The 24396-nt window shown below is 47.2% G+C and overlaps 1 protein-coding gene and 1 long non-coding RNA gene across 2 annotated transcripts; one reads left to right on the top strand and one right to left on the bottom strand.

Moving 5' to 3' along the window:
• Positions 1-5764: 5764 nt before the first annotated feature.
• On the bottom strand, positions 5765-6920 carry LOC146758289 (inositol 1,4,5-trisphosphate receptor-interacting protein-like 1). Its single transcript, XM_085517264.1, has one exon. The coding sequence runs from the start codon at positions 6830-6832 to the stop codon at positions 5783-5785; it is 1050 nt and encodes a 349-aa protein (XP_085373390.1). The 5' UTR covers positions 6833-6920; the 3' UTR covers positions 5765-5782.
• Positions 6921-16308: 9388 nt separating this feature from the next.
• On the top strand, positions 16309-19107 carry LOC146758288 (uncharacterized). The gene is made up of 3 exons (XR_014934910.1): positions 16309-16374; positions 17853-17927; positions 18839-19107. It is a non-coding gene; the product is annotated as an uncharacterized LOC146758288 (long non-coding RNA).
• Positions 19108-24396: the final 5289 nt, after the last annotated feature.

Raw genomic sequence — 24396 nt, 5'->3', positions numbered from 1 at the left:
TCAAAGGGGCTCTAACAATGATGATTAGGATGCCCACATGTGCAGCAGCCTCTTCAGCTGCATGGGCTCTGGCTCCTTTGGGTGAGCTTATGCTGTAGAGAAAACAGCAGGAGCAACTGCTGTCTACCCCATGTTGCAAAATCACATGTGCACGAGGCAGGAATATTTCTCAAAGGCCAACAGAGAAAGGCTTGGCTGGGAACCTGTGGGTGTTGAACCAAGGCAGCCCTGCAGGCACAGAGTGGTCTGGTAGGTAAGGAGACAGCCCTGTAGGACAGGAGCGTGATGGCAGCTGTCAGACCAGCTGTGCTTCACCTGCATACCTTGCTGCCTGCAGCACAAGGCTCCCAGCCATGGCTGTATTGACTTCTGGGAGGTAAGGCCAGAGTCACCTCCTGAAGCCAGGGGAGATCCCAGATCAACAGGGTTGGAAGTCATTTGAACCTCACGAGATCCCCTAGACCAAATCCCCTGCTACAGCAGGTTCCCTAGTGTAGGTTTCTCCACAGAAGATAATCGCTCTTCTTCTCTGTTTCCGGTAACAAGGATATCAATAAATATTATTAACCAACAGAAGCTGTGTAACCCAGTGAAACAGGACCTATTCTTTCCTGAATCCGAATTCAGCATTCAGATTTCTGTACTTCACCAGTCTCTGGGTGTCTGTTGTTTCCTGCATTTGGCGGAGCCTTGCAGCCGGAGCTCCAGGCTGGTGCCTTCCAGTGCCAAGCAGTGCAACTACAATGGGGGGCAAGTGGGAAGCCAGTCATCATGGTAACACTGGAGCACTTCTGACATCCTCCTCTCCAGATCCTCCTCTCAGGCATGTTAAACTTGACTCTGTGCTTATCTCAGGTCACTGTGCTTAGCGAAGGCCTTTACCAAAACAGTGTTGGAAATGTCAGTGAAGCAGCTCCTCAAACTGTTTGTATCCTGTTCCCCTTCTGCAATCTGGTCAGCCTCCACATGTGAGGCTTTGCTGCTGCTGCTCAGAGAATCACCAATGTGGGTTCCTCTGTGGGCAAACCAGTCAAAGCCCCTTGCATTATGCATCTATCCAGTGCACCCTCAATAATTTTGCACATGACAGCAAGTTGTTAGGAAGTGCTGATCTGCCTTAGGGTAAACAGGCCCCACAGAGAGACCAGGACAGGCTGATCAATAGGCTGGGGCCAATGGGATGAGGTTCAACAAGAGCAAGTGCTGGGGTCACCACCCCTGAGTGAAAAATCTTACATGCTTGGAAGAGGCAGAACACAGCAAAGACCCATTCCATCTTTATTCTTGCAATCTGAGCTGTATTTTTCCTTATTGAAGAATCCACCTTTGCTGGATTAGGACTTTTCCTGAAGTCATTCTCTGAACTGCATAAAGGATGAGCCAATGTCTAAATCCATACTGCTAGCGCAGGAAAAGCAGCAGTGCTAAATAAACACGGGAATATATTTCCACAGGTTGGAAATTCTGGGCAAAATCAGTGGATAGAAAACTAAAAAAGGTGAGACTAAAAAGGAAGGGAAATAAAAACATTCCATCCAAAAATGACATTTCACTGTCACCATTACTAGAGATATATTCTTGGGTGCTCTGCTTTATATATGAATCTTACTTTGATGTTAAAAGAATATCATAAAGGCAAGTATGAGACTCGGCTACCAACTAAGAGATTTCTTTGGCATTCGCCCACCAGGATCCGGCTCTGTCTGCATTCAGAGGCTGCAAGGCAGAGAACATGCAATGGTCCAGCCAGGGAAATCCCCCCGAGCACAGTGCCTCATGGACAGCCTCCCGTTCCACTCCTGCACGCTCCAGGCCCTGCAGGCACCCCCCAGAGTAAATGAATGAGCTCAGGAAGCCAGTGTGATGGTGGCAAGGCTGGGTGGTTGGTTACAAGTGCAGGCAGAAACTGGCAGCACTGCCCACTGACTCTGTCAGTGTCTCTTTGCTAAGTCCTTTGTTGTCAGTTTCTCTCATCCGCTTGTGGATGGACTCCTGTTCTGGGATTAAGAGGTATGAAGCCAAGTGGCATGTTGCATTTCATTCTTAAGGAGCATTTGTTGGGGTGAAAGCAGCAGAAGCAGAGATCCAGGCACCCTCTGTGCAGCCAGAACTGAGCTCCAAACCTGTAGGGCCATCCCCAACCTTGGGACTCTGGAAGCACTCAGCTGGCCACTGTCTTCTCCCCTCCCCATCCACATTAATGACTCCAGCAAGAAGCTGCTCCTCCCTGATCTCGCTAAACATCAAGTCATGACTCGGGGAACAAAAGAACCACAAGGAACACTTCAAAACTTCGAACAAAAGATGAAAGCTCCAACAAGGTCAACCCAACCAGGTGTTGCTGTTTACCATGATGGCCTCATAATCCTCCAGATGAAAGGGGCCCTTTGCCACCCTTCAGGCAGTGAGACAGGGAGAGCAGCCGACATGATAAAAATGCTGTGATACATCCCTTTCATCAGCACTCCAAACAGTAAGTACGCAAAAATTATGGTTTGCATACAGCAATTTCTCTTTGCTTACACCATGCATTTCACTTAACTACAACCTATCCCACCGGGCAAACACATACAGAAATCCAGGAGCGCATTCACTGACTCCCATTTAAAGCTTGATTCAAACCAAAGAATGATCATTTAAAAGAGAGATGAAGGTTTCCAGCAAATGAAACTCACCATAGCAAATAAGGGGCCAAATACTGTCGTGAACACAACACAAAATCATGGGTGCTCTGATCTATTATTTTGGTGTTTCCTTGCTTGAAACCCTATAGGCAATCAGCACTGCATGGCAATGCTCCTATAACACAAAGCCTCTTCCTTTCATCTTTGCGGTGCCACCAGCGATGGAATTAGATGATCATTGTGGTACTGTTCAGCCCCAGCCATCCTATGAGTCTATGATGATGATTCTGTGATTCTCTAACTGCTCCTCAGTGATGCTGCAGCAATGCAGCATCCCAAAGATCAGCATGGAAAGGAGCAGTGAGAGCACAGCAAAAAACCTCCAGGTAACAGCAGGGACAGGAAATGCTGAATGGGACTCTCTCTTCTAAATGGTCCGAGACAATAGCTGTTAGAAGGCTTAGCACCAGGTCAGGTTTGATAGCAGGAACTGCAGCTCACTATCATATGAAATTTCTCCTCGTTCTGGTTGCAAATTGCTGAAAGGCAATTCATCTTATCTACCACCTGCTTTCAGCTATACCTTGGCAAGTCCCTGTCCATGTGGGATTGCTCTGTCCTTGCTACCTGCAGGCAGAACCCAGAGATATGTTCCATCTGCACAGGTAATAATCAGGTGGCAGGAGATGTGCAAGCCTCATCCACCTTTAGCACAAGGATTTACAAATCCTTCAGGAGCCCATGGACACAGAAGGGCAGAAAGTGCCATTTTTAACAGCAAACCTGTGCCAACCTCCCACTGATCACAGAGTTCTGTAGTATGTTGGGGTGCTAAGTTGTCTTTGCGAGGATTTATGAGTGCATACAGTAGTTCTGAGTAGATGGAGTGTTCTAGAATAGCTGAGTTAGGCCTGTAGGTTAAGAGTTAGTGAGCTGCGGGTTTAGGTAGGTGTGTGTATAGGTTCTCTCGCGTGCATCGGGTTTTGCGTAGCGGGTGTACGTGTCTGCGCGGGATTTAGGATGGCATATAAGGTGTGTGACAGAGCAATATATTGAGAGTAGACATGATGGCATCCATGTTTGTGTCTCTCTCCCCGGGACAGTTGAAGTCCTGGGATAAGTCAGGTTAATTGGCGAATACGTCAGTAGTACCTCTCAGATTACTTTCAAGAAGCTGAATTTTTTACCTAATCCTCTCTCTAAAGTGGATTTTTCATCTCTCTTATTTACTGATAAACTTCCAGGGCTAAGCATCTACAGCACAAAACAGACCTGTGTAGTTCATCACCACGCTATATTTTTGGTCCAACATGATGAAAAAATGGAGCAGACATTTAGAAAGATGACAAGAAGATCCAGAGCAGAGCAGTTATAGTCATTGATGATTATATCAAAATATTGTTGAAGGAATATTAAAACCCCTGCTTCAGGGTATAAAATAATATATACATTTTTGTCAAACAGGTGGACAGAGTAATATATGTTTGTCCACTGTGCTGCATTTATATACCCTTCTGAAAGGTCTATCATTTTTATATATGTAAAGGTATATTATTTCTATATAATACTGCTATCGATGGACATGAGATCTGGTCCTAATGAACTATACAGGCCTTTATGCACCATTTGTATTCGTAAAGCATCTACCAGGATACGACCCCAAACAGGACACCCAGGGCAACACCAGCAGTATTTGGTTAAGAGCACATGAAAAGAAGCATATTGCAACAATAATCAGACAGCGATTTATGTCACCCATCATACAATCATGAAATGGCCGGGGTTGCAAAGGTCCACAGTGCTCATCCAGTCCCAACCCCCTGCTGTGTGCAGGGTCACCAACCAGAAGCCCAGGCTGCCCAGAGCCACATCCAGCCTGGCCTTGAATGCCTGCAGGGATGGGGCATCCACAGCCTCCTTGGGCAACCCGTTCCAGTGCGTCACCAGCCTCTGAGTGAAAAACTTCCTCCTAAGATCCAACCTAAACTTTCCCTGTCTGAATTTAAAGCCATTCCCCCTTGTCCTATCACTGCCCACCCTCACAATGTCATGGTTTTGTACATTTTTCTATTGGTATTCCACATCATAACATCATATAGAGCACAGAGAACAACTACATGTCCCAGAGGGTCTCACAGTCAGAGAGGGAAACACATCACGGAAGTGATGCTGTCTCTCTCTCAAACTGCCTGGTAGCGAGTCTGGGTGTGCTTCCAAGCCGTGGCACCTTCAGTTTCAAAGTAGGCTTCTCGGTCTTCGGAAAACCTCTCTCTCTCTTTCCCTTTTATTTTACTTGGCTTATTAGCCTCAATTTCCATTAGATTGTAATTAGTAAAATAATAAGTTTTCCTCCTTAGATCGTTGCCACTTCTCTGTTTGTTTCCTTGAGTCCAGCTCCCATCTCCCTACCCCTTTCTTATTTTCCCTTCCTATGCGCTGGGAGCCAGGGGGAACAGGAGCCTACTGCCCCTCCCCGTCACAGACATAGATTGATCTAGATAACACCGTGACACAGCAATTCCTCCTCTGTATACGCTCCCTTCAAGTACTGCAAGGCCACAACGAGATCTCCCCAGAGCCTTCTCTAAGCTAAACAAGCCCAGTTCCCTCAACCATTTCTCACAGGAGAGCTGCTCCAGCACCCCGACCATCTTAGTGGCCTCTATATTCTTTCAATATACGTACACACGACGGCGAGATTGAGACACAACAGGATATATAGTTTATAAGAGTTTATTAAAAGTTGTTGTTGTTTAGGGAAATGGGGAAGGGAAGTCGGGTGATAGAAAAGAGATAGGAAATAAAAGCAAAGAGTCTTTGTAGAAAGCAAGAGAGAATTAGTCACCACTGGGTTTCCAGCATGACTCGTAGTTCAGATGTTGATCTTCAGTAGAGATGGTCGTCAGAGGGAGCAGGGAAGCATCTGTTTGCATCTTGCCTTCACAAGATACAATGGTTCCATCCCCAGATCTCCCATACCAAGATGGAGTCATTTGGTCACAGGCCGGATCTTCCACTGGTAAGCTCTCTCCAACGTGACACTGACTGCCACAAGGAAACAGCCACCTCTGGCCTCCTAAATAGGTCTCAGAGTCTTATTGCTCACAGGATGTGAGCTTGCAGCCAAAACAAGAGAAGGGTTCGGACAAAGGTCTCTCTCAGCGTCCGAACAGCAGCAGTCTGATGTAGCGATCTCTCAGCTCCCTGAACTCACGCAGCGCTATGGAGTGGGCGTCCGGGTCCTCCTCCAGGTGCTGGAAGAGGTTGAGCGGCTTGGCGGATCGGAAGGACTGCGGCAGGACAATCGTGCTGTGCACCGACTTGCTGCCAAGGAAGAAGTGGTTCAGGCATTTCTCATCCAGGCAGAAGCGCAGGTACCGCAGGAGATTCTCCATCCGATTCAGGAAATACTTCCTGCGCCACTTCTTCAAAGGGATGATGGCCAAAGTGTGGAGGACAAGAGTCTTGATGACATAGGTGGAAAAGCCCATGCCCACTAAGATGCTGGCAAGCAACGTCAGGCAGTGCAGGTGGGAGCTGTCCTGTCCGGTACTCCTGGCCGTGTGCTGGAAGAACTTCTTTTCTGCCACAGCACAGCTCTGTGGCCATGTTGTGCTGGGCGTAAAGCCGGCGTCTGTGTTCTGGCTGGTCAGGTAGATGTCCGAGTATTCTTGCTGCACCCCGAACAGCAGCTCGACGAGGACTTTTTCCCCGCTGTAGGCTTCTGTCAGCTGGAGCTTGCAGGAGCGTCTGGAAGGCAGCACCTTCAGGTTGTAGGCGTGCGCGTGGTGGGTGGTCTTCCAGATTGCTGCCACCTGTGCGGTGAACCAGGTGACAGTTCTCTCCACATCCAGGTAGGAGTCAGTGCAGAGAGTCTGTAGCAGGCTGGGGTCCTGATTTTGGCTCAGCTCTTCCTCATGGTGGTGGAGGAAGCACAGCACATTCCCCAGCTGCTTCTCCCTTTGGCACATGCACTGAAGCTCCACGCGGACGCGGGAGTTCCTTGCCAGCCCGTGCCCTTCATCTCCCAGCTCCAGGAGGAAGGTGTGCCCGGGGGGAGGCTCTATGGGCACGAGCAGGCAGTACACATTGTCCCACTCCCGGGGACTCCAGCCTTCAAAGGCACTGCCCACCCCAATGGCGGGCTGCAGCACCGGGAAGAAGCTGTTGGACCAGATGAATCTGAAGGTCTGCACGAGCTGGTCCATCAGCTCCTCCACTATAGGGCACCTGGTGGCCCTTCCTTCCACCTTTTCCAGGGCACGCCTTGTGAGAAATTTTGTCAGTGCTGAATCTTTGAAGTCTTCTTCCTCGTCATCCTCCTCTTCTTCCTGTTCCTCCTTTTCCACCAATTCCACCTGCTCCTGCTGTTCTACCTGCTCCTGCTGTCCGCCCTGTTCCACCTGCTCCTCCTGCACCTGCTGTTCCTCCTGTTCCACCTGTTCCTCCTGCACCCGTTCCTGTTCCTCCTGCACCTGCTGTTCCTCCTGTTCCACCTGTTCCTCTTCCTCCTGCACCTGCTGTTCCACCTGTTCCTCCTGATGTTCCTCCTGTTCAACCTCTTCCACCTCTTCCTCTTCCTCTTGCTCCGCCCCCGATGCCTCCTCCTCGCCACTGGAGCTGTCATTTTCACTGCTGCTTTCATCATGCTGGCTCATTTGTATGGACTGCACCATGTTCCAAAGGAGCAACAGAATCAGCCCCACATTGAACCAGATCTTCCAGTAATCCAGCAGAGCAAAGAGCAGAGATGACATGTCCACCCAGCTCTGCTGCTCATTCCTCTGCTCAATCTCGTGCTGCGGAGGTATCATGTGCTTTTGCAGATCAACCTCGCGCCGCTGCACGTTCTCGAGCATGAGCACATCAGTATTGACACTGACACTTAGCGCCCGCACCAACAATGCGAGAACAAACACCAAAGCCATGATCTGCAAGAGATGGGAGAGAGGGGCTCAGTGGGGCTGGGAGGGAGCGGGGCCAGGAGCCGCATGGCCCTGTGCTCAGGTAGGAGCAGTGGGTACGAGGGAGCTGGGTGGCAGCAGGGACCGAGGCCAGTGCTGGCAGGGACAGTTCCAAGCACTGCCCGTGGTGCTCCCATAGGGGCCGGTGTTTGCACCACATCCCTCGTCCAGCCCGACCTTCCCCTGCTGCTGCACTCACCATTGGCCCAGGTCAAAAATGCAGCAGCGCTGCCTGCCTGTGGCCCTAAACCCATCCCCTGCGTTGTGATGCAATGCATTCCTGCTGATGTCACAAATGGGCTGCCCGACTCCACCCTTCTCAGCTGCCCAGGGTGGGCACATGGCCACTGAGCCACGGCACTGCCTCAATTTGGAGGCATATCTCTGGACAGAGCTCCTGGGGACGCTCTTTACTAAGCAGGTGGGAGCTGCCCGGGCCTTTCTTTAAAATAAAATGGGGTGGTATTTCCCATGGATGCTGTGCTCCTCATGTGCCACCCCACAGGTTATGTTCCAAACACACTGTCCCTGGAAAATCATTTGGACAGAAAAGGAAAATCAAAACTACTGCTCCTGAGGAAACATAAGAATTTGCAGCATATGCAGAAACTCATTTTAGTGCTGAAATGCCACAGAGGGAACAAAGCTGAAGATCAGTGCCGGTCATGTCAAAGTCTCAGCACCTGACATCACACAGCCCTTTGCTGATTGCTCCCTCAGCCACCAGTGGTCTGAACGTCCTCTGAGCAAAAGGCCAGATGGCTCGATCCAAGCAGCTCAAAGGGGCTCTAACAATGATGATTAGGATGCCCACATGTGCAGCAGCCTCTTCAGCTGCATGGGCTCTGGCTCCTTTGGGTGAGCTTATGCTGTAGAGAAAACAGCAGGAGCAACTGCTGTCTACCCCATGTTGCAAAATCACATGTGCACGAGGCAGGAATATTTCTCAAAGGCCAACAGAGAAAGGCTTGGCTGGGAACCTGTGGGTGTTGAACCAAGGCAGCCCTGCAGGCACAGAGTGGTCTGGTAGGTAAGGAGACAGCCCTGTAGGACAGGAGCGTGATGGCAGCTGTCAGACCAGCTGTGCTTCACCTGCATACCTTGCTGCCTGCAGCACAAGGCTCCCAGCCATGGCTGTATTGACTTCTGGGAGGTAAGGCCAGAGTCACCTCCTGAAGCCAGGGGAGATCCCAGATCAACAGGGTTGGAAGTCATTTGAACCTCACGAGATCCCCTAGACCAAATCCCCTGCTACAGCAGGTTCCCTAGTGTAGGTTTCTCCACAGAAGATAATCGCTCTTCTTCTCTGTTTCCGGTAACAAGGATATCAATAAATATTATTAACCAACAGAAGCTGTGTAACCCAGTGAAACAGGACCTATTCTTTCCTGAATCCGAATTCAGCATTCAGATTTCTGTACTTCACCAGTCTCTGGGTGTCTGTTGTTTCCTGCATTTGGCGGAGCCTTGCAGCCGGAGCTCCAGGCTGGTGCCTTCCAGTGCCAAGCAGTGCAACTACAATGGGGGGCAAGTGGGAAGCCAGTCATCATGGTAACACTGGAGCACTTCTGACATCCTCCTCTCCAGATCCTCCTCTCAGGCATGTTAAACTTGACTCTGTGCTTATCTCAGGTCACTGTGCTTAGCGAAGGCCTTTACCAAAACAGTGTTGGAAATGTCAGTGAAGCAGCTCCTCAAACTGTTTGTATCCTGTTCCCCTTCTGCAATCTGGTCAGCCTCCACATGTGAGGCTTTGCTGCTGCTGCTCAGAGAATCACCAATGTGGGTTCCTCTGTGGGCAAACCAGTCAAAGCCCCTTGCATTATGCATCTATCCAGTGCACCCTCAATAATTTTGCACATGACAGCAAGTTGTTAGGAAGTGCTGATCTGCCTTAGGGTAAACAGGCCCCACAGAGAGACCAGGACAGGCTGATCAATAGGCTGGGGCCAATGGGATGAGGTTCAACAAGAGCAAGTGCTGGGGTCACCACCCCTGAGTGAAAAATCTTACATGCTTGGAAGAGGCAGAACACAGCAAAGACCCATTCCATCTTTATTCTTGCAATCTGAGCTGTATTTTTCCTTATTGAAGAATCCACCTTTGCTGGATTAGGACTTTTCCTGAAGTCATTCTCTGAACTGCATAAAGGATGAGCCAATGTCTAAATCCATACTGCTAGCGCAGGAAAAGCAGCAGTGCTAAATAAACACGGGAATATATTTCCACAGGTTGGAAATTCTGGGCAAAATCAGTGGATAGAAAACTAAAAAAGGTGAGACTAAAAAGGAAGGGAAATAAAAACATTCCATCCAAAAATGACATTTCACTGTCACCATTACTAGAGATATATTCTTGGGTGCTCTGCTTTATATATGAATCTTACTTTGATGTTAAAAGAATATCATAAAGGCAAGTATGAGACTCGGCTACCAACTAAGAGATTTCTTTGGCATTCGCCCACCAGGATCCGGCTCTGTCTGCATTCAGAGGCTGCAAGGCAGAGAACATGCAATGGTCCAGCCAGGGAAATCCCCCCGAGCACAGTGCCTCATGGACAGCCTCCCGTTCCACTCCTGCACGCTCCAGGCCCTGCAGGCACCCCCCAGAGTAAATGAATGAGCTCAGGAAGCCAGTGTGATGGTGGCAAGGCTGGGTGGTTGGTTACAAGTGCAGGCAGAAACTGGCAGCACTGCCCACTGACTCTGTCAGTGTCTCTTTGCTAAGTCCTTTGTTGTCAGTTTCTCTCATCCGCTTGTGGATGGACTCCTGTTCTGGGATTAAGAGGTATGAAGCCAAGCGGCATGTTGCATTTCATTCTTAAGGAGCATTTGTTGGGGTGAAAGCAGCAGAAGCAGAGATCCAGGCACCCTCTGTGCAGCCAGAACTGAGCTCCAAACCTGTAGGGCCATCCCCAACCTTGGGACTCTGGAAGCACTCAGCTGGCCACTGTCTTCTCCCCTCCCCATCCACATTAATGACTCCAGCAAGAAGCTGCTCCTCCCTGATCTCGCTAAACATCAAGTCATGACTCGGGGAACAAAAGAACCACAAGGAACACTTCAAAACTTCGAACAAAAGATGAAAGCTCCAACAAGGTCAACCCAACCAGGTGTTGCTGTTTACCATGATGGCCTCATAATCCTCCAGATGAAAGGGGCCCTTTGCCACCCTTCAGGCAGTGAGACAGGGAGAGCAGCCGACATGATAAAAATGCTGTGATACATCCCTTTCATCAGCACTCCAAACAGTAAGTACGCAAAAATTATGGTTTGCATACAGCAATTTCTCTTTGCTTACACCATGCATTTCACTTAACTACAACCTATCCCACCGGGCAAACACATACAGAAATCCAGGAGCGCATTCACTGACTCCCATTTAAAGCTTGATTCAAACCAAAGAATGATCATTTAAAAGAGAGATGAAGGTTTCCAGCAAATGAAACTCACCATAGCAAATAAGGGGCCAAATACTGTCGTGAACACAACACAAAATCATGGGTGCTCTGATCTATTATTTTGGTGTTTCCTTGCTTGAAACCCTATAGGCAATCAGCACTGCATGGCAATGCTCCTATAACACAAAGCCTCTTCCTTTCATCTTTGCGGTGCCACCAGCGATGGAATTAGATGATCATTGTGGTACTGTTCAGCCCCAGCCATCCTATGAGTCTATGATGATGATTCTGTGATTCTCTAACTGCTCCTCAGTGATGCTGCAGCAATGCAGCATCCCAAAGATCAGCATGGAAAGGAGCAGTGAGAGCACAGCAAAAAACCTCCAGGTAACAGCAGGGACAGGAAATGCTGAATGGGACTCTCTCTTCTAAATGGTCCGAGACAATAGCTGTTAGAAGGCTTAGCACCAGGTCAGGTTTGATAGCAGGAACTGCAGCTCACTATCATATGAAATTTCTCCTCGTTCTGGTTGCAAATTGCTGGAAGGCAATTCATCTTATCTACCACCTGCTTTCAGCTATACCTTGGCAAGTCCCTGTCCATGTGGGATTGCTCTGTCCTTGCTACCTGCAGGCAGAACCCAGAGATATGTTCCATCTGCACAGGTAATAATCAGGTGGCAGGAGATGTGCAAGCCTCATCCACCTTTAGCACAAGGATTTACAAATCCTTCAGGAGCCCATGGACACAGAAGGGCAGAAAGTGCCATTTTTAACAGCAAACCTGTGCCAACCTCCCACTGATCACAGAGTTCTGTAGTATGTTGGGGTGCTAAGTTGTCTTTGCGAGGATTTATGAGTGCATACAGTAGTTCTGAGTAGATGGAGTGTTCTAGAATAGCTGAGTTAGGCCTGTAGGTTAAGAGTTAGTGGGCTGCGGGTTTAGGTAGGTGTGTGTATAGGTTCTCTTGCGTGCATTGGGTTTTGCGTAGCGGGTGTACGTGTCTGCGCAGGATTTAGGATGGCATATAAGGTGTGTGACAGAGCAATATATTGAGAGAAGACATGATGGCATCCATGTTTGTGTCTCTCTCCCCGGGACAGTTGAAGTCCTGGGATAAGTCAGGTTAATTGGCGAATACGTCAGTAGTACCTCTCAGATTACTTTCAAGAAGCTGAATTTTTTACCTAATCCTCTCTCTAAAGTGGATTTTTCATCTCTCTTATTTACTGATAAACTTCCAGGGCTAAGCATCTACAGCACAAAACAGACCTGTGTAGTTCATCACCACGCTATATTTTTGGTCCAACATGATGAAAAAATGGAGCAGACATTTAGAAAGATGACAAGAAGATCCAGAGCAGAGCAGTTATAGTCACTGATGATTATATCAAAATATTGTTGAAGGAATATTAAAACCCCTGCTTCAGGGTATAAAATAATATATACATTTTTGTCAAACAGGTGGACAGAGTAATATATGTTTGTCCACTGTGCTGCATTTATATACCCTTCTGAAAGGTCTATCATTTTTATATATGTAAAGGTATATTATTTCTATATAATACTGCTATCGATGGACATGAGATCTGGTCCTAATGAACTATACAGGCCTTTATGCACCATTTGTATTCGTAAAGCATCTACCAGGATACGACCCCAAACAGGACACCCAGGGCAACACCAGCAGTATTTGGTTAAGAGCACATGAAAAGAAGCATATTGCAACAATAATCAGACAGCGATTTATGTCACCCATCATACAATCATGAAATGGCCGGGGTTGCAAAGGTCCACAGTGCTCATCCAGTCCCAACCCCCTGCTGTGTGCAGGGTCACCAACCAGAAGCCCAGGCTGCCCAGAGCCACATCCAGCCTGGCCTTGAATGCCTGCAGGGATGGGGCATCCACAGCCTCCTTGGGCAACCCGTTCCAGTGTGTCACCAGCCTCTGAGTGAAAAACTTCCTCCTAAGATCCAACCTAAACTTTCCCTGTCTGAATTTAAAGCCATTCCCCCTTGTCCTATCACTGCCCACCCTCACAATGTCATGGTTTTGTACATTTTTCTATTGGTATTCCACATCATAACATCATATAGAGCACAGAGAACAACTACATGTCCCAGAGGGTCTCACAGTCAGAGAGGGAAACACATCACAGAAGTGATGCTGTCTCTCTCTCAAACTGCCTGGTAGCGAGTCTGGGTGTGCTTCCAAGCCGTGGCACCTTCAGTTTCAAAGTAGGCTTCTCGGTCTTCGGAAAACCTCTCTCTCTCTTTCCCTTTTATTTTACTTGGCTTATTAGCCTCAATTTCCATTAGATTGTAATTAGTAAAATAGTAAGTTTTCCTCCTTAGATCGTTGCCACTTCTCTATTTGTTTCCTTGAGTCCAGCTCCCATCTCCCTACCCCTTTCTTATTTTCCCTTCCTATACGCTGGGAGCCAGGGGGAACAGGAGCCTACTGCCCCTCCCCGTCACAGACATAGATTGATCTAGATAACACCGTGACACAGCAATTCCTCCTCTGTATACGCTCCCTTGAAGTACTGCAAGGCCACAACGAGCTCTCCCCAGAGCCTTCTCTAAGCTAAACAAGCCCAGTTCCCTCAACCATTTCTCACAGGAGAGCTGCTCCAGCACCCTGACCATCTTAGTGGCCTCTATATTCTTTCAATATACGTACACACGACGGCGAGATTGAGACACAACAGGATATATAGTTTATAAGAGTTTATTAAAAGTTGTTGTTGTTTAGGGAAATGGGGAAGGGAAGTCGGGTGATAGAAAAGAGATAGGAAATAAAAGCAAAGAGTCTTTGTAGAAAGCAAGAGAGAATTAGTCACCACTGGGTTTCCAGCATGACTCGTAGTTCAGATGTTGATCTTCAGTAGAGATGGTCGTCAGAGGGAGCAGGGAAGCATCTGTTTGCATCTTGCCTTCACAAGATACAATGGTTCCATCCCCAGATCTCCCATACCAAGATGGAGTCATTTGGTCACAGGCCGGATCTTCCACTGGTAAGCTCTCTCCAACGTGACACTGACTGCCACAAGGAAACAGCCACCTCTGGCCTCCTAAATAGGTCTCAGAGTCTTATTGCTCACAGGATGTGAGCTTGCAGCCAAAACAAGAGAAGGGTTCGGACAAAGGTCTCTCTCAGCGTCCGAACAGCAGCAGTCTGATGTAGCGATCTTTCAGCTCCCTGAACTCACGCAGCGCTATGGAGTGGGCGTCCGGGTCCTCCTCCAGGTGCTGGAAGAGGTTGAGCGGCTTGGCGGATCGGAAGGACTGCGGCAGGACAATCGTGCTGTGCACCGACTTGCTGCCAAGGAAGAAGTGGTTCAGGCATTTCTCATCCAGGCAGAAGCGCAGGTACCGCAGGAGATTCTCCATCCGATTCAGGAAATACTTCCTGCGCCACTTCTTCAAAGGGATGATGGCCAAAGTGTGGAGGACAAGAGTCTTGATGACATAGGTGGAAAAGCCCATGCCCACTAAGATGCTGGCAAGCAACGTCAGGCAGTGCAGGTGGGAGCTGTCCTGTCCGGTACTCCTGGCCGTGTGCTGGAAGAACTTCTTTTCTGCCACAGCACAGCTCTGTGGCCATGTTGTGCTGGGCGTAAAGCCGGCGTCTGTGTTCTGGCTGGTCAGGTAGATGTCCGAGTATTCTTGCTGCACCCCGAACAGCAGCTCGACGAGGACTTTTTCCCCGCTGTAGGCTTCTGTCAGCTGGAGCTTGCAGGAGCGTCTGGAAGGCAGCACCTTCAGGTTGTAGGCGTGCGCGTGGTGGGTGGTCTTCCAGATTGCTGCCACCTGTGCGGTGAACCAGGTGACAGTTCTCTCCACATCCAGGTAGGAGTCAGTGCAGAGAGTCTGTAGCAGGCTGGGGTCCTGATTTTGGCTCAGCTCTTCCTCATGGTGGTGGAGGAAGCACAGCACATTCCCCAGCTGCTTCTCCCTTTGGCACATGCACTGAAGCTCCACGCGGACGCGGGAGTTCCTTGCCAGCCCGTGCCCTTCATCTCCCAGCTCCAGGAGGAAGGTGTGCCCGGGGGGAGGCTCTATGGGCACGAGCAGGCAGTACACATTGTCCCACTCCCGGGGACTCCAGCCTTCAAAGGCACTGCCCACCCCAATGGCGGGCTGCAGCACCGGGAAGAAGCTGTTGGACCAGATGAATCTGAAGGTCTGCACGAGCTGGTCCATCAGCTCCTCCACTATAGGGCACCTGGTGGCCCTTCCTTCCACCTTTTCCAGGGCACGCCTTGTGAGAAATTTTGTCAGTGCTGAATCTTTGAAGTCTTCTTCCTCGTCATCCTCCTCTTCTTCCTGTTCCTCCTTTTCCACCAATTCCACCTGCTCCTGCTGTTCTACCTGCTCCTGCTGTCCGCCCTGTTCCACCTGCTCCTCCTGCACCTGCTGTTCCTCCTGTTCCACCTGTTCCTCCTGCACCCGTTCCTGTTCCTCCTGCACCTGCTGTTCCTCCTGTTCCACCTGTTCCTCTTCCTCCTGCACCTGCTGTTCCACCTGTTCCTCCTGATGTTCCTCCTGTTCAACCTCTTCCACCTCTTCCTCTTCCTCTTGCTCCGCCCCCGATGCCTCCTCCTCGCCACTGGAGCTGTCATTTTCACTGCTGCTTTCATCATGCTGGCTCATTTGTATGGACTGCACCATGTTCCAAAGGAGCAACAGAATCAGCCCCACATTGAACCAGATCTTCCAGTAATCCAGCAGAGCAAAGAGCAGAGATGACATGTCCACCCAGCTCTGCTGCTCATTCCTCTGCTCAATCTCGTGCTGCGGAGGTATCATGTGCTTTTGCAGATCAACCTCGCGCCGCTGCACGTTCTCGAGCATGAGCACATCAGTATTGACACTGACACTTAGCGCCCGCACCAACAATGCGAGAACAAACACCAAAGCCATGATCTGCAAGAGATGGGAGAGAGGGGCTCAGTGGGGCTGGGAGGGAGCGGGGCCAGGAGCCGCATGGCCCTGTGCTCAGGTAGGAGCAGTGGGTACGAGGGAGCTGGGTGGCAGCAGGGACTGAGGCCAGTGCTGGCAGGGACAGTTCCAAGCACTGCCCGTGGTGCTCCCACAGGGGCCGGTGTTTGCACCACATCCCTCGTCCAGCCCGACCTTCCCCTGCTGCTGCACTCACCATTGGCCCAGGTCAAAAATGCAGCAGCGCTGCCTGCCTGTGGCCCTAAACCCATCCCCTGCGTTGTGATGCAATGCATTCCTGCTGATGTCACAAATGGGCTGCCCGACTCCACCCTTCTCAGCTGCCCAGGGTGGGCACATGGCCACTGAGCCACGGCACTGCCTCAATTTGGAGGCATATCTCTGGACAGAGCTCCTGGGGACGCTCTTTACTAAGCAGGTGGGAGCTGCCCGGGCCTTTCTTTAAAATAAAATGGGGTGGTATTTCCCATGGATGCTGTGCTCCTCATGTGCCACCCCACAGGTTATGTTCCAAACACACTGTCCCTGGAAAATCATTTGGACAGAAAAGGAAAATCAAAACTACTGCTCCTGAGGAAACATAAGAATTTGCAGCATATGCAGAAACTCATTTTAGTGCTGAAATGCCACAGAGGGAACAAAGCTGAAGATCAGTGCCGGTCATGTCAAAGTCTCAGCACCTGACATCACACAGCCCTTTGCTGATTGCTCCCTCAGCCACCAGTGGTCTGAACGTCCTCTGAGCAAAAGGCCAGATGGCTCGATCCAAGCAGCTCAAAGGGGCTCTAACAATGATGATTAGGATGCCCACATGTGCAGCAGCCTCTTCAGCTGCATGGGCTCTGGCTCCTTTGGGTGAGCTTATGCTTTAGAGAAAACAGCAGGAGCAACTGCTGTCTACCCCATGTTGCAAAATCACATGTGCACGAGGCAGGAATATTTCTCAAAGGCCAACAGAGAAAGGCTTGGCTGGGAGCCTGTGGGTGTTGAACCAAGGCAGCCCTGCAGGCACAGAGTGGTCTGGTAGGTAAGGAGACAGCCCTGTAGGACAGGAGCGTGATGGCAGCTGTCAGACCAGCTGTGCTTCACCTGCATACCTTGCTGCCTGCAGCACAAGGCTCCCAGCCATGGCTGTATTGACTTCTGGGAGGTAAGGCCAGAGTCACCTCCTGAAGCCAGGGGAGATCCCAGATCAACAGGGTTGGAAGTCATTTGAACCTCACGAGATCCCCTAGACCAAATCCCCTGCTACAGCAGGTTCCCTAGTGTAGGTTTCTCCACAGAAGATAATCGCTCTTCTTCTCTGTTTCCGGTAACAAGGATATCAATAAATATTATTAACCAACAGAAGCTGTGTAACCCAGTGAAACAGGACCTATTCTTTCCTGAATCTGAATTCAGCATTCAGATTTCTGTACTTCACCAGTCTCTGGGTGTCTGTTGTTTCCTGCATTTGGCGGAGCCTTGCAGCCGGAGCTCCAGGCTGGTGCCTTCCAGTGCCAAGCAGTGCAACTACAATGGGGGGCAAGTGGGAAGCCAGTCATCATGGTAACACTGGAGCACTTCTGACATCCTCCTCTCCAGATCCTCCTCTCAGGCATGTTAAACTTGACTCTGTGCTTATCTCAGGTCACTGTGCTTAGCGAAGGCCTTTACCAAAACAGTGTTGGAAATGTCAGTGAAGCAGCTCCTCAAACTGTTTGTATCCTGTTCCCCTTCTGCAATCTGGTCAGCCTCCACATGTGAGGCTTTGCTGCTGCTGCTCAGAGAATCACCAATGTGGGTTCCTCTGTAGGCAAACCAGTCAAAGCCCCTTGCATTATGCATCTATCCAGTGCACCCTCAATAATTTTGCACATGACAATAAACTTCCAATCTCTACTTTTTGCATTTCAGGTAAACAACTAAACTGAATACTCATTAACAACCAAGAAATAAATCCGGACAAGCACTTGAACTGCACACTCACAGGTGAGCACTCACCACAGTGTGAATGCAGACTGTGTGCACAACTGAGACAAATGTAGTTTGCAGCCCTGGAAGGAGGATGCTCTCCACTGGTTCCCATCATTTATTGCTCAATTTCCCTCAAGTGAGACAACGGAGAGAAAATCAGCTCTGTATGCAGAAACCAGGAGCTGTCTATTAATGTGCTTGATTTTCACTAACCTGAAAATCATGCTTATCTTGTTCAAGTTTTTATGCAGGTCTTACTTCATATTTTTGAAATAAATCTTTCTATGAAGTCACAAAAAACCTGTGATTTTTTGTCAGAAGTACTTTTCTAAACAAAACAGTGATGACGTATTTCCAGTTCTTCTCCAGTCAGTTCACACATGGCCTAGTGCATCCCCTCCAGTGGTGCACTCCCCATGTGAGACAGAAATGCGATGAGAAATGTCATTAAGTGTCATTGTGTTGTTATAAACTGTGAGGTCTGGAGGCTGCCACGTGGAAGCACCTCTGATTGGGAGTGAGACACTGAAGGAAGCTCTCATTTTGAAGGGCTTTTATCCAGTTACAGTGGGCTCATAGTTTCTCTGATGATGAAAATATAATTGAGGAAGGTGCTCCTGTCAGCAAGACTGATGCTAAAGTGCTCCCAAGCTTGGAAAGTGTTTTATTGTTTTTCTGTTGTTATTGTAGCTTTAAAAGACAAGAACGGGAGAGATGGCCAGCAATTCTTTTTGTTGAGTTTGAACTTGTTCTTGGTTGTGGCTGAGGCTCCTTCTTAACAGTTCGGGTTTAGTTCTAACAATGAAACTTTTAAATAATAGACATTTTTCAAACCATTCACAGTGCAGGCTGAGTTCAACTCCCTGGGAAGCCATCTGTGCAAAATCATGTGTGAAGGAATACTAAAAGTAAGTTTGCTTTTTCAGGCAGAATGTACTGCATAAAGCAGTCTTTAAAGCAGCCCATGCCTATGAGATCACACAAGTCATCTCAGCCTCATGCAGAAAGCACACAGTGAGGGCACGGGGCAGTCTGACCTCTACGCCTTTGGAAATTGAAAGGATTCACTGAACTTCTCCTCCAGAGAAAAGAGAGCTGTTGTTCCTTTTAAAGACCTATTTTATTTCTGAACCACAACACATCAGACCACGACCCAGCATCTGCCTTAAGATATCAAAAATAGTTTTCTTTTCAATGCTGTGTGAAATTTCAGGTTTTCCTTTTCTCATTCTAAGTGTGTAAATGCAGCACTGGCTGCTGACTGCCCGTGCTATGCTAACTTGTTTCAGAGATAATAGAGGTTTCTTCCATGAACACTGAATCTTATTTGCTGACTATTTCCAGTGGAGCACTCAGGAATATTTCTTTTAGTTTTCTTAAAAAGATAATCAAGAATATACAGATGTGCTCACAGTCTAAGTTGAGTTTGTCTCTATACTGACATCTTAATGCCCTTTTTTCCTGAAATCATGTTTCTTTTGACACCTGTCTGAGAACTGATCAGGGATGAGGGGAAGTCAGAGTTGCACCATGGTGATGCCACAGTTTTCCCTCACATTAACGCTGCACGGGAGAGTTGGTGGAGACAACTGCGGGGTGCTGAGCTGGGAGGAGGAGGAGGGGGAAACGGCACCTGCTGAGCCTTCTGTGCGCCGGCTGTGCTGTGCTGGGGCTGCATGGACTGCAGGCACTGGCTGCTGCCTGCCTGCACGGGCTGCTGGGGGAGCATGGAGCTGAGCCCAGGCAGTGCCCCATCAGAGCAGCCAGCCCATCCCTGTGGGATCGGATGAACCTTTACTGCTTTGCAGTCTCTATGGGCTGAAAACAATCCTGATATAAATAATTTATATGAGAATGTTGTGGAGACAGATTTTCAGTTGTTTTCATTCATTCTCAAAACATGAAATGGTAAATGAGATAGATTTGCTCATCTACACAACACTGCTCTCCTTCACTCTCAAGCCCAGACCAGAGAGGCAGGATGACCTTCTAAGAATCACTGTGGCCCCCCAGGACCAGCAGAGGGAATCCCTCCCAGTGCTGCCTTCTTTTATCACAACCAGAGCAATGTAATCACCGAGGTCTGCTCCTCAATCTGCATGTGGTGCTCATCTCAGTCAAAGAATGTCTGTGGAAGGTTGGCTTTGATTTTTTGTGTGGATTGCATCAATGACAGGTTGGACTCCAGACTCAGTGGGATCATTTTTCATTGCGCTCCTTCCTCTGCAAATCTTCCAAAAATGTTGGTTTCTGCTGAGCTAGAGGAAGGAAGGAGTTCAGGCCTCCTTTACTTTGAACTAATTCTGAATTATTCTTCCATGAAAGTGGGTGATGAAATAAAACCTTCAGTATATGCAAAAACAAAACAAACAAAGCAACAAATGCTTCACAGTCTTTGCATCCTCTAGTTGTATATAGCTGCATCTTGAGAAAGATGAAAGGAACCCAGTGCCTGAATACCACAGTAAACACAGCAAACATTCCCTTCAGTTTGAAAATAAATTCCAAACTCATGGGAGCGGAGCATTTTTCTCAGCACGTTCCTAATTTATCGAGAGCACTAAAATCAATAAAACTATTTCTCTTCAACTTGGAAGCAGACCCAGAGCTCATGAGCATTTGTCTAATTTTAAATAAAAAAGCAAGATCACTTTTCACGTGCTTAGTTTACCCAGAAAATACTGTGTTAGCTCGATTCAATACATCTTTAGGACACTGAAGCAGTCTTCATGTGTCTGTTTTCTAGTGGAGAAGAATGGAAATTCTTTGATCAAGAAAAAAGACCAAAGTTGCAAAAACTGACCAATAAAACCATTCCAACGTAAATCACATCATTGGATGCACTGGTAACATACATGTAAAAATCTGGGAAAGCACCATGTGAGGATCACTTTTAGGTAACATTTGTGTAATTCATAGGATGAGTTTTGCATGTATCAGCATTCTATAAGTATTCAGTTAATTCAGGTATTTATGAGGCTTCCTACTGAAGCACGGAATTTTAAGTTAATATTGCAGGGTATTTTGAGACAGGATATTCAGAACTGAAAATCTCAAATATTTGTATCTGGGAATGGGTCCTGAAAGTCCTATATAGATTGAAACAAAAACAAATTGAAGACTGGTACATGTTTCTTTCATAAAGACACATAGTGAAATCATAGAAATAGGACTCCTCTATTCCAGACAAGACTGATTCTGTAATGGCAGAAGTTATTCAAGCCAGAGAAATATCAAGAAGAAGAATGCTAGCAGCATTTAACCAGCAGTATATAACCAGAAATCCGAGAGCAAGGAATATGGAAGTAAAGATGTGCAATATAAAGGTCTCCATCAGACTAACTCATTTAAAAATCTCACATTATTATACTTGATCTACATTCATAGAAATAGAAGGTGTCTTAGGACACATTGTTCCTGTAAGTTTTTTGTGTATCATCTTTGCATCATTCTGAGAAGTCTGTTCCCAGGCCTGCCTGCTTATTTGCTTTGCTCGTTCTTCACTCTGGAATAGATGTAACCCTAATTGAAGTCTTGGGTCACCCTCTCCTAAACCTGAAGCAAATGAAGAATAGAAATATTTATTTTCTTTCAAGCTGTTGGTTCTTATACAGCATTTTGAACTCAGCGTCACAAAGAAACACAAGTATTTCATCAGGCAGTTGTTTTTTAGAACTGCCCTTGGCCTACACTGTCTGCGGTCAAGTGAGCTTCACATTCATCATTCACAGCACACAGTCATTGGTTTTCCTGGTACTTTGCAAGTGCATGGGGAGACACTGTTCCTGATCTGAGTTTGCAGCCTAATGAAAGACAAAATAACAGAGACACTTGTGGCATTCAGAGTACAGGATTGAATTATGGGAGAATAACACACATCACATTCAAAAGTGTTTTCCTGGCAATGTCTGTTCAGAGGAGAATGTGAAAATTTGCTTTCACTGAATCTGAGAAGAAGAGGAAATACCATAATATATTTTCTGCAGATGAAAATGATTTTACAGTGGTTTGCAGATTTTGTGTAATTAATCTGGAAATGGGTTTAGAGTTACAGTATGTCCAGTCTGGCAAATTATGGGGCTCAGCCCTCACATGAGCCAGAATTCTTGCCTCCCCAGTGTTATAGGCTCTGTTTAGGGTTCCCACTTTGTTGTGAGAAGACCTACTGAAATTTTTGTCTCTGATCTCATTCATAAGAAGCTTCTGACAGTGGGGTAGAACTGCCTGCACAGGCTAACCATGGTGTTGCCTAATTTGGCAAGGCTACAGGCAACAGATGAGTTCAAAAGAATTCAGGCAGGCAAACTCTTTGATCGCAAACCTTTCCCTCACAACAAGGGAACCCCTCATGCCAATGGGAGACCTGCTGTGCCTATCAGAGACATTTCACTGCCTTCATCTTCACATGGAGTCAATAGAAGCCAAAACTGGAGCACAGGACTTCACCACCTCTTGTAAAAGTCTCATTTTGTTATGACCCTCAGTAAATTTCTCATCTACTTTCCTCCCTTCCATCTACTCGGCCACATCTGTATGTACCCTCTATGATCTTGGTTTGCTTTCACTGCTCCTCTGCCATTCCCCCTTTGCTCCTCACATTTGTCTGGTTCATTATTTTGCATCAAAATTACATGCATTAATCCCTCTTATTCTAAATATAATCCTATAACTGATCCTATTTGCCTTTCCTATCATAATTCATACTTCCACCAGCTGGAAAATTACTTTACAAGCAATACAGACTGACTTTCATCTGTTTTATACCAATGACCAAACACTTGAAAACTTTGTCCCAGCTGTTCCCAGTTAGTTTGATTCCCCAAAAACACAGCACAGTGGAGAGCGATGGATTCCTCTCACAAAAGCCCACTGAGTAATCAGCTCATCAGCATAAGGAATGAATGGGCAATTGATTCCCTGCCAGCCCATCTCTTCCATGTATTTCTCAACTAATAATCAAGCTTGGCACTGTTTATGCCATCAGCTATTTACATCTCCCTATTTCCGTACTCACCTCTGCACTCTGTCATTGCCTGAATGTGTTTAGATCCAGCTACTGCCTTGAATTTTCATCTTACAACTGTCTACCTGAGCAAGTTAATTCCCATTTGCCCTATGGTCTCTGCTCAACTTTCACACTTCGATTTTTTATAATGCCTACACTAACCAAGTCCTAAATGTACTGTTAGTAACTCCATTAGCCACAGAAACTGCTCATATGAAAATCTCTGAAAAACTCCCCTTGGAATCCACACTTAATCTCCTATCCATCTTCTGTTATATCGACTGTGAATCTAAAAGCCAAATAAGTAAATTAACTTCTGTTTTTCAAAAATAAAAAACAAAGCAACAACAAAGAATTAACATAGGATCCACTGTCTGAAATATGGCTGGTGCTTTCTATTTCTGATTTCAGCTAGATCTGTTATTCCAAAATGAATCTGATGAAACTGACAGTTATGAGGGAAAAGTTGGGCTCATATGTCTGTTTCCCAAGTCAGAAGGAAAATAATTCTGCTTTAGAAGAAGAATTAACAGGTGCCTCCCATCATTTGCTTATTGAAGCACTTACTAAATCTCAGCAGTATTTGACAGTATAAATGGTTACTCCAGTGTGCTAACAGGAGACCAGGGGCTATTTCCTTTGTCCCTTCCAGTTTCAACATCCATCTGCTCCTCGTGCCTACAAGATCCCCTGGCACTGGGCAAAGCCCATCGCAGTTAAACTGTGCCAGGTGCTTTGGGCAGGACCTGAGGAAACTGGGAATTCCTGTGTTTTGGAAGAAGTACAAGAGAATGACCAGCAAGGTTTTTTGGTGGACTTGACAATAACTGGGCCTGACAGCAAGGGATTCCATCTGTACAAGCTTCAGTCCGTGACAGCCTGGTAGGTCACATTAGATTCACAGAACAAGAAATTCAACACATACATGTCTGACATTTTCAGTAGGATGAAGGGCTAACATCTTTTTTATAACTAAAGATACAAACTGTTTCTGAAACTGTCTACTGCTACTGCTTGTGGACAGTCACTGCAATTTTCACTTTAAAACAGTTGTTGTGAGTAACTTCCTTGCTGAGCCAGATGGCACAATACTTGCATCATTTCATTCAACAATGCGGTGATTTATTCATTCATTTTTTAAGCTATCAAGCCCAGGAAAAAAATACCTCAGTGCTTTAGCTCCTGTGTTTTTGTTTCACTGCTCTATATGCAAACCTATGGAGCAATATGATGTGAGTTGCTCTCAGGCCACTGATTCCTTCCAGCTCCATATGTGTTGTGCCAAGAATGTTAAAACTGCTGAAAGGTGTATGTTATGGTAGTAAGGGGCACTGGATAAATGTTTCTCTTCTCACACTCATTAATTAGGCTAATATTGTATCTAAAGAAATCATATGTAGTATTTAAAGAAACAACAAAAGAAAACTATAAAACTGATTTTGGCATGAAAGGATGCACATCCTGAGACCATTCTTAACA

Source organism: Coturnix japonica, chromosome 16, assembly GCF_054131305.1.
Source record: "Coturnix japonica strain WE chromosome 16, WE-NBRP24, whole genome shotgun sequence".
NCBI classification, from domain to species: domain Eukaryota; kingdom Metazoa; phylum Chordata; class Aves; order Galliformes; family Phasianidae; genus Coturnix; species Coturnix japonica.
This window is presented reverse-complemented; position numbering and strand designations above follow the sequence as displayed.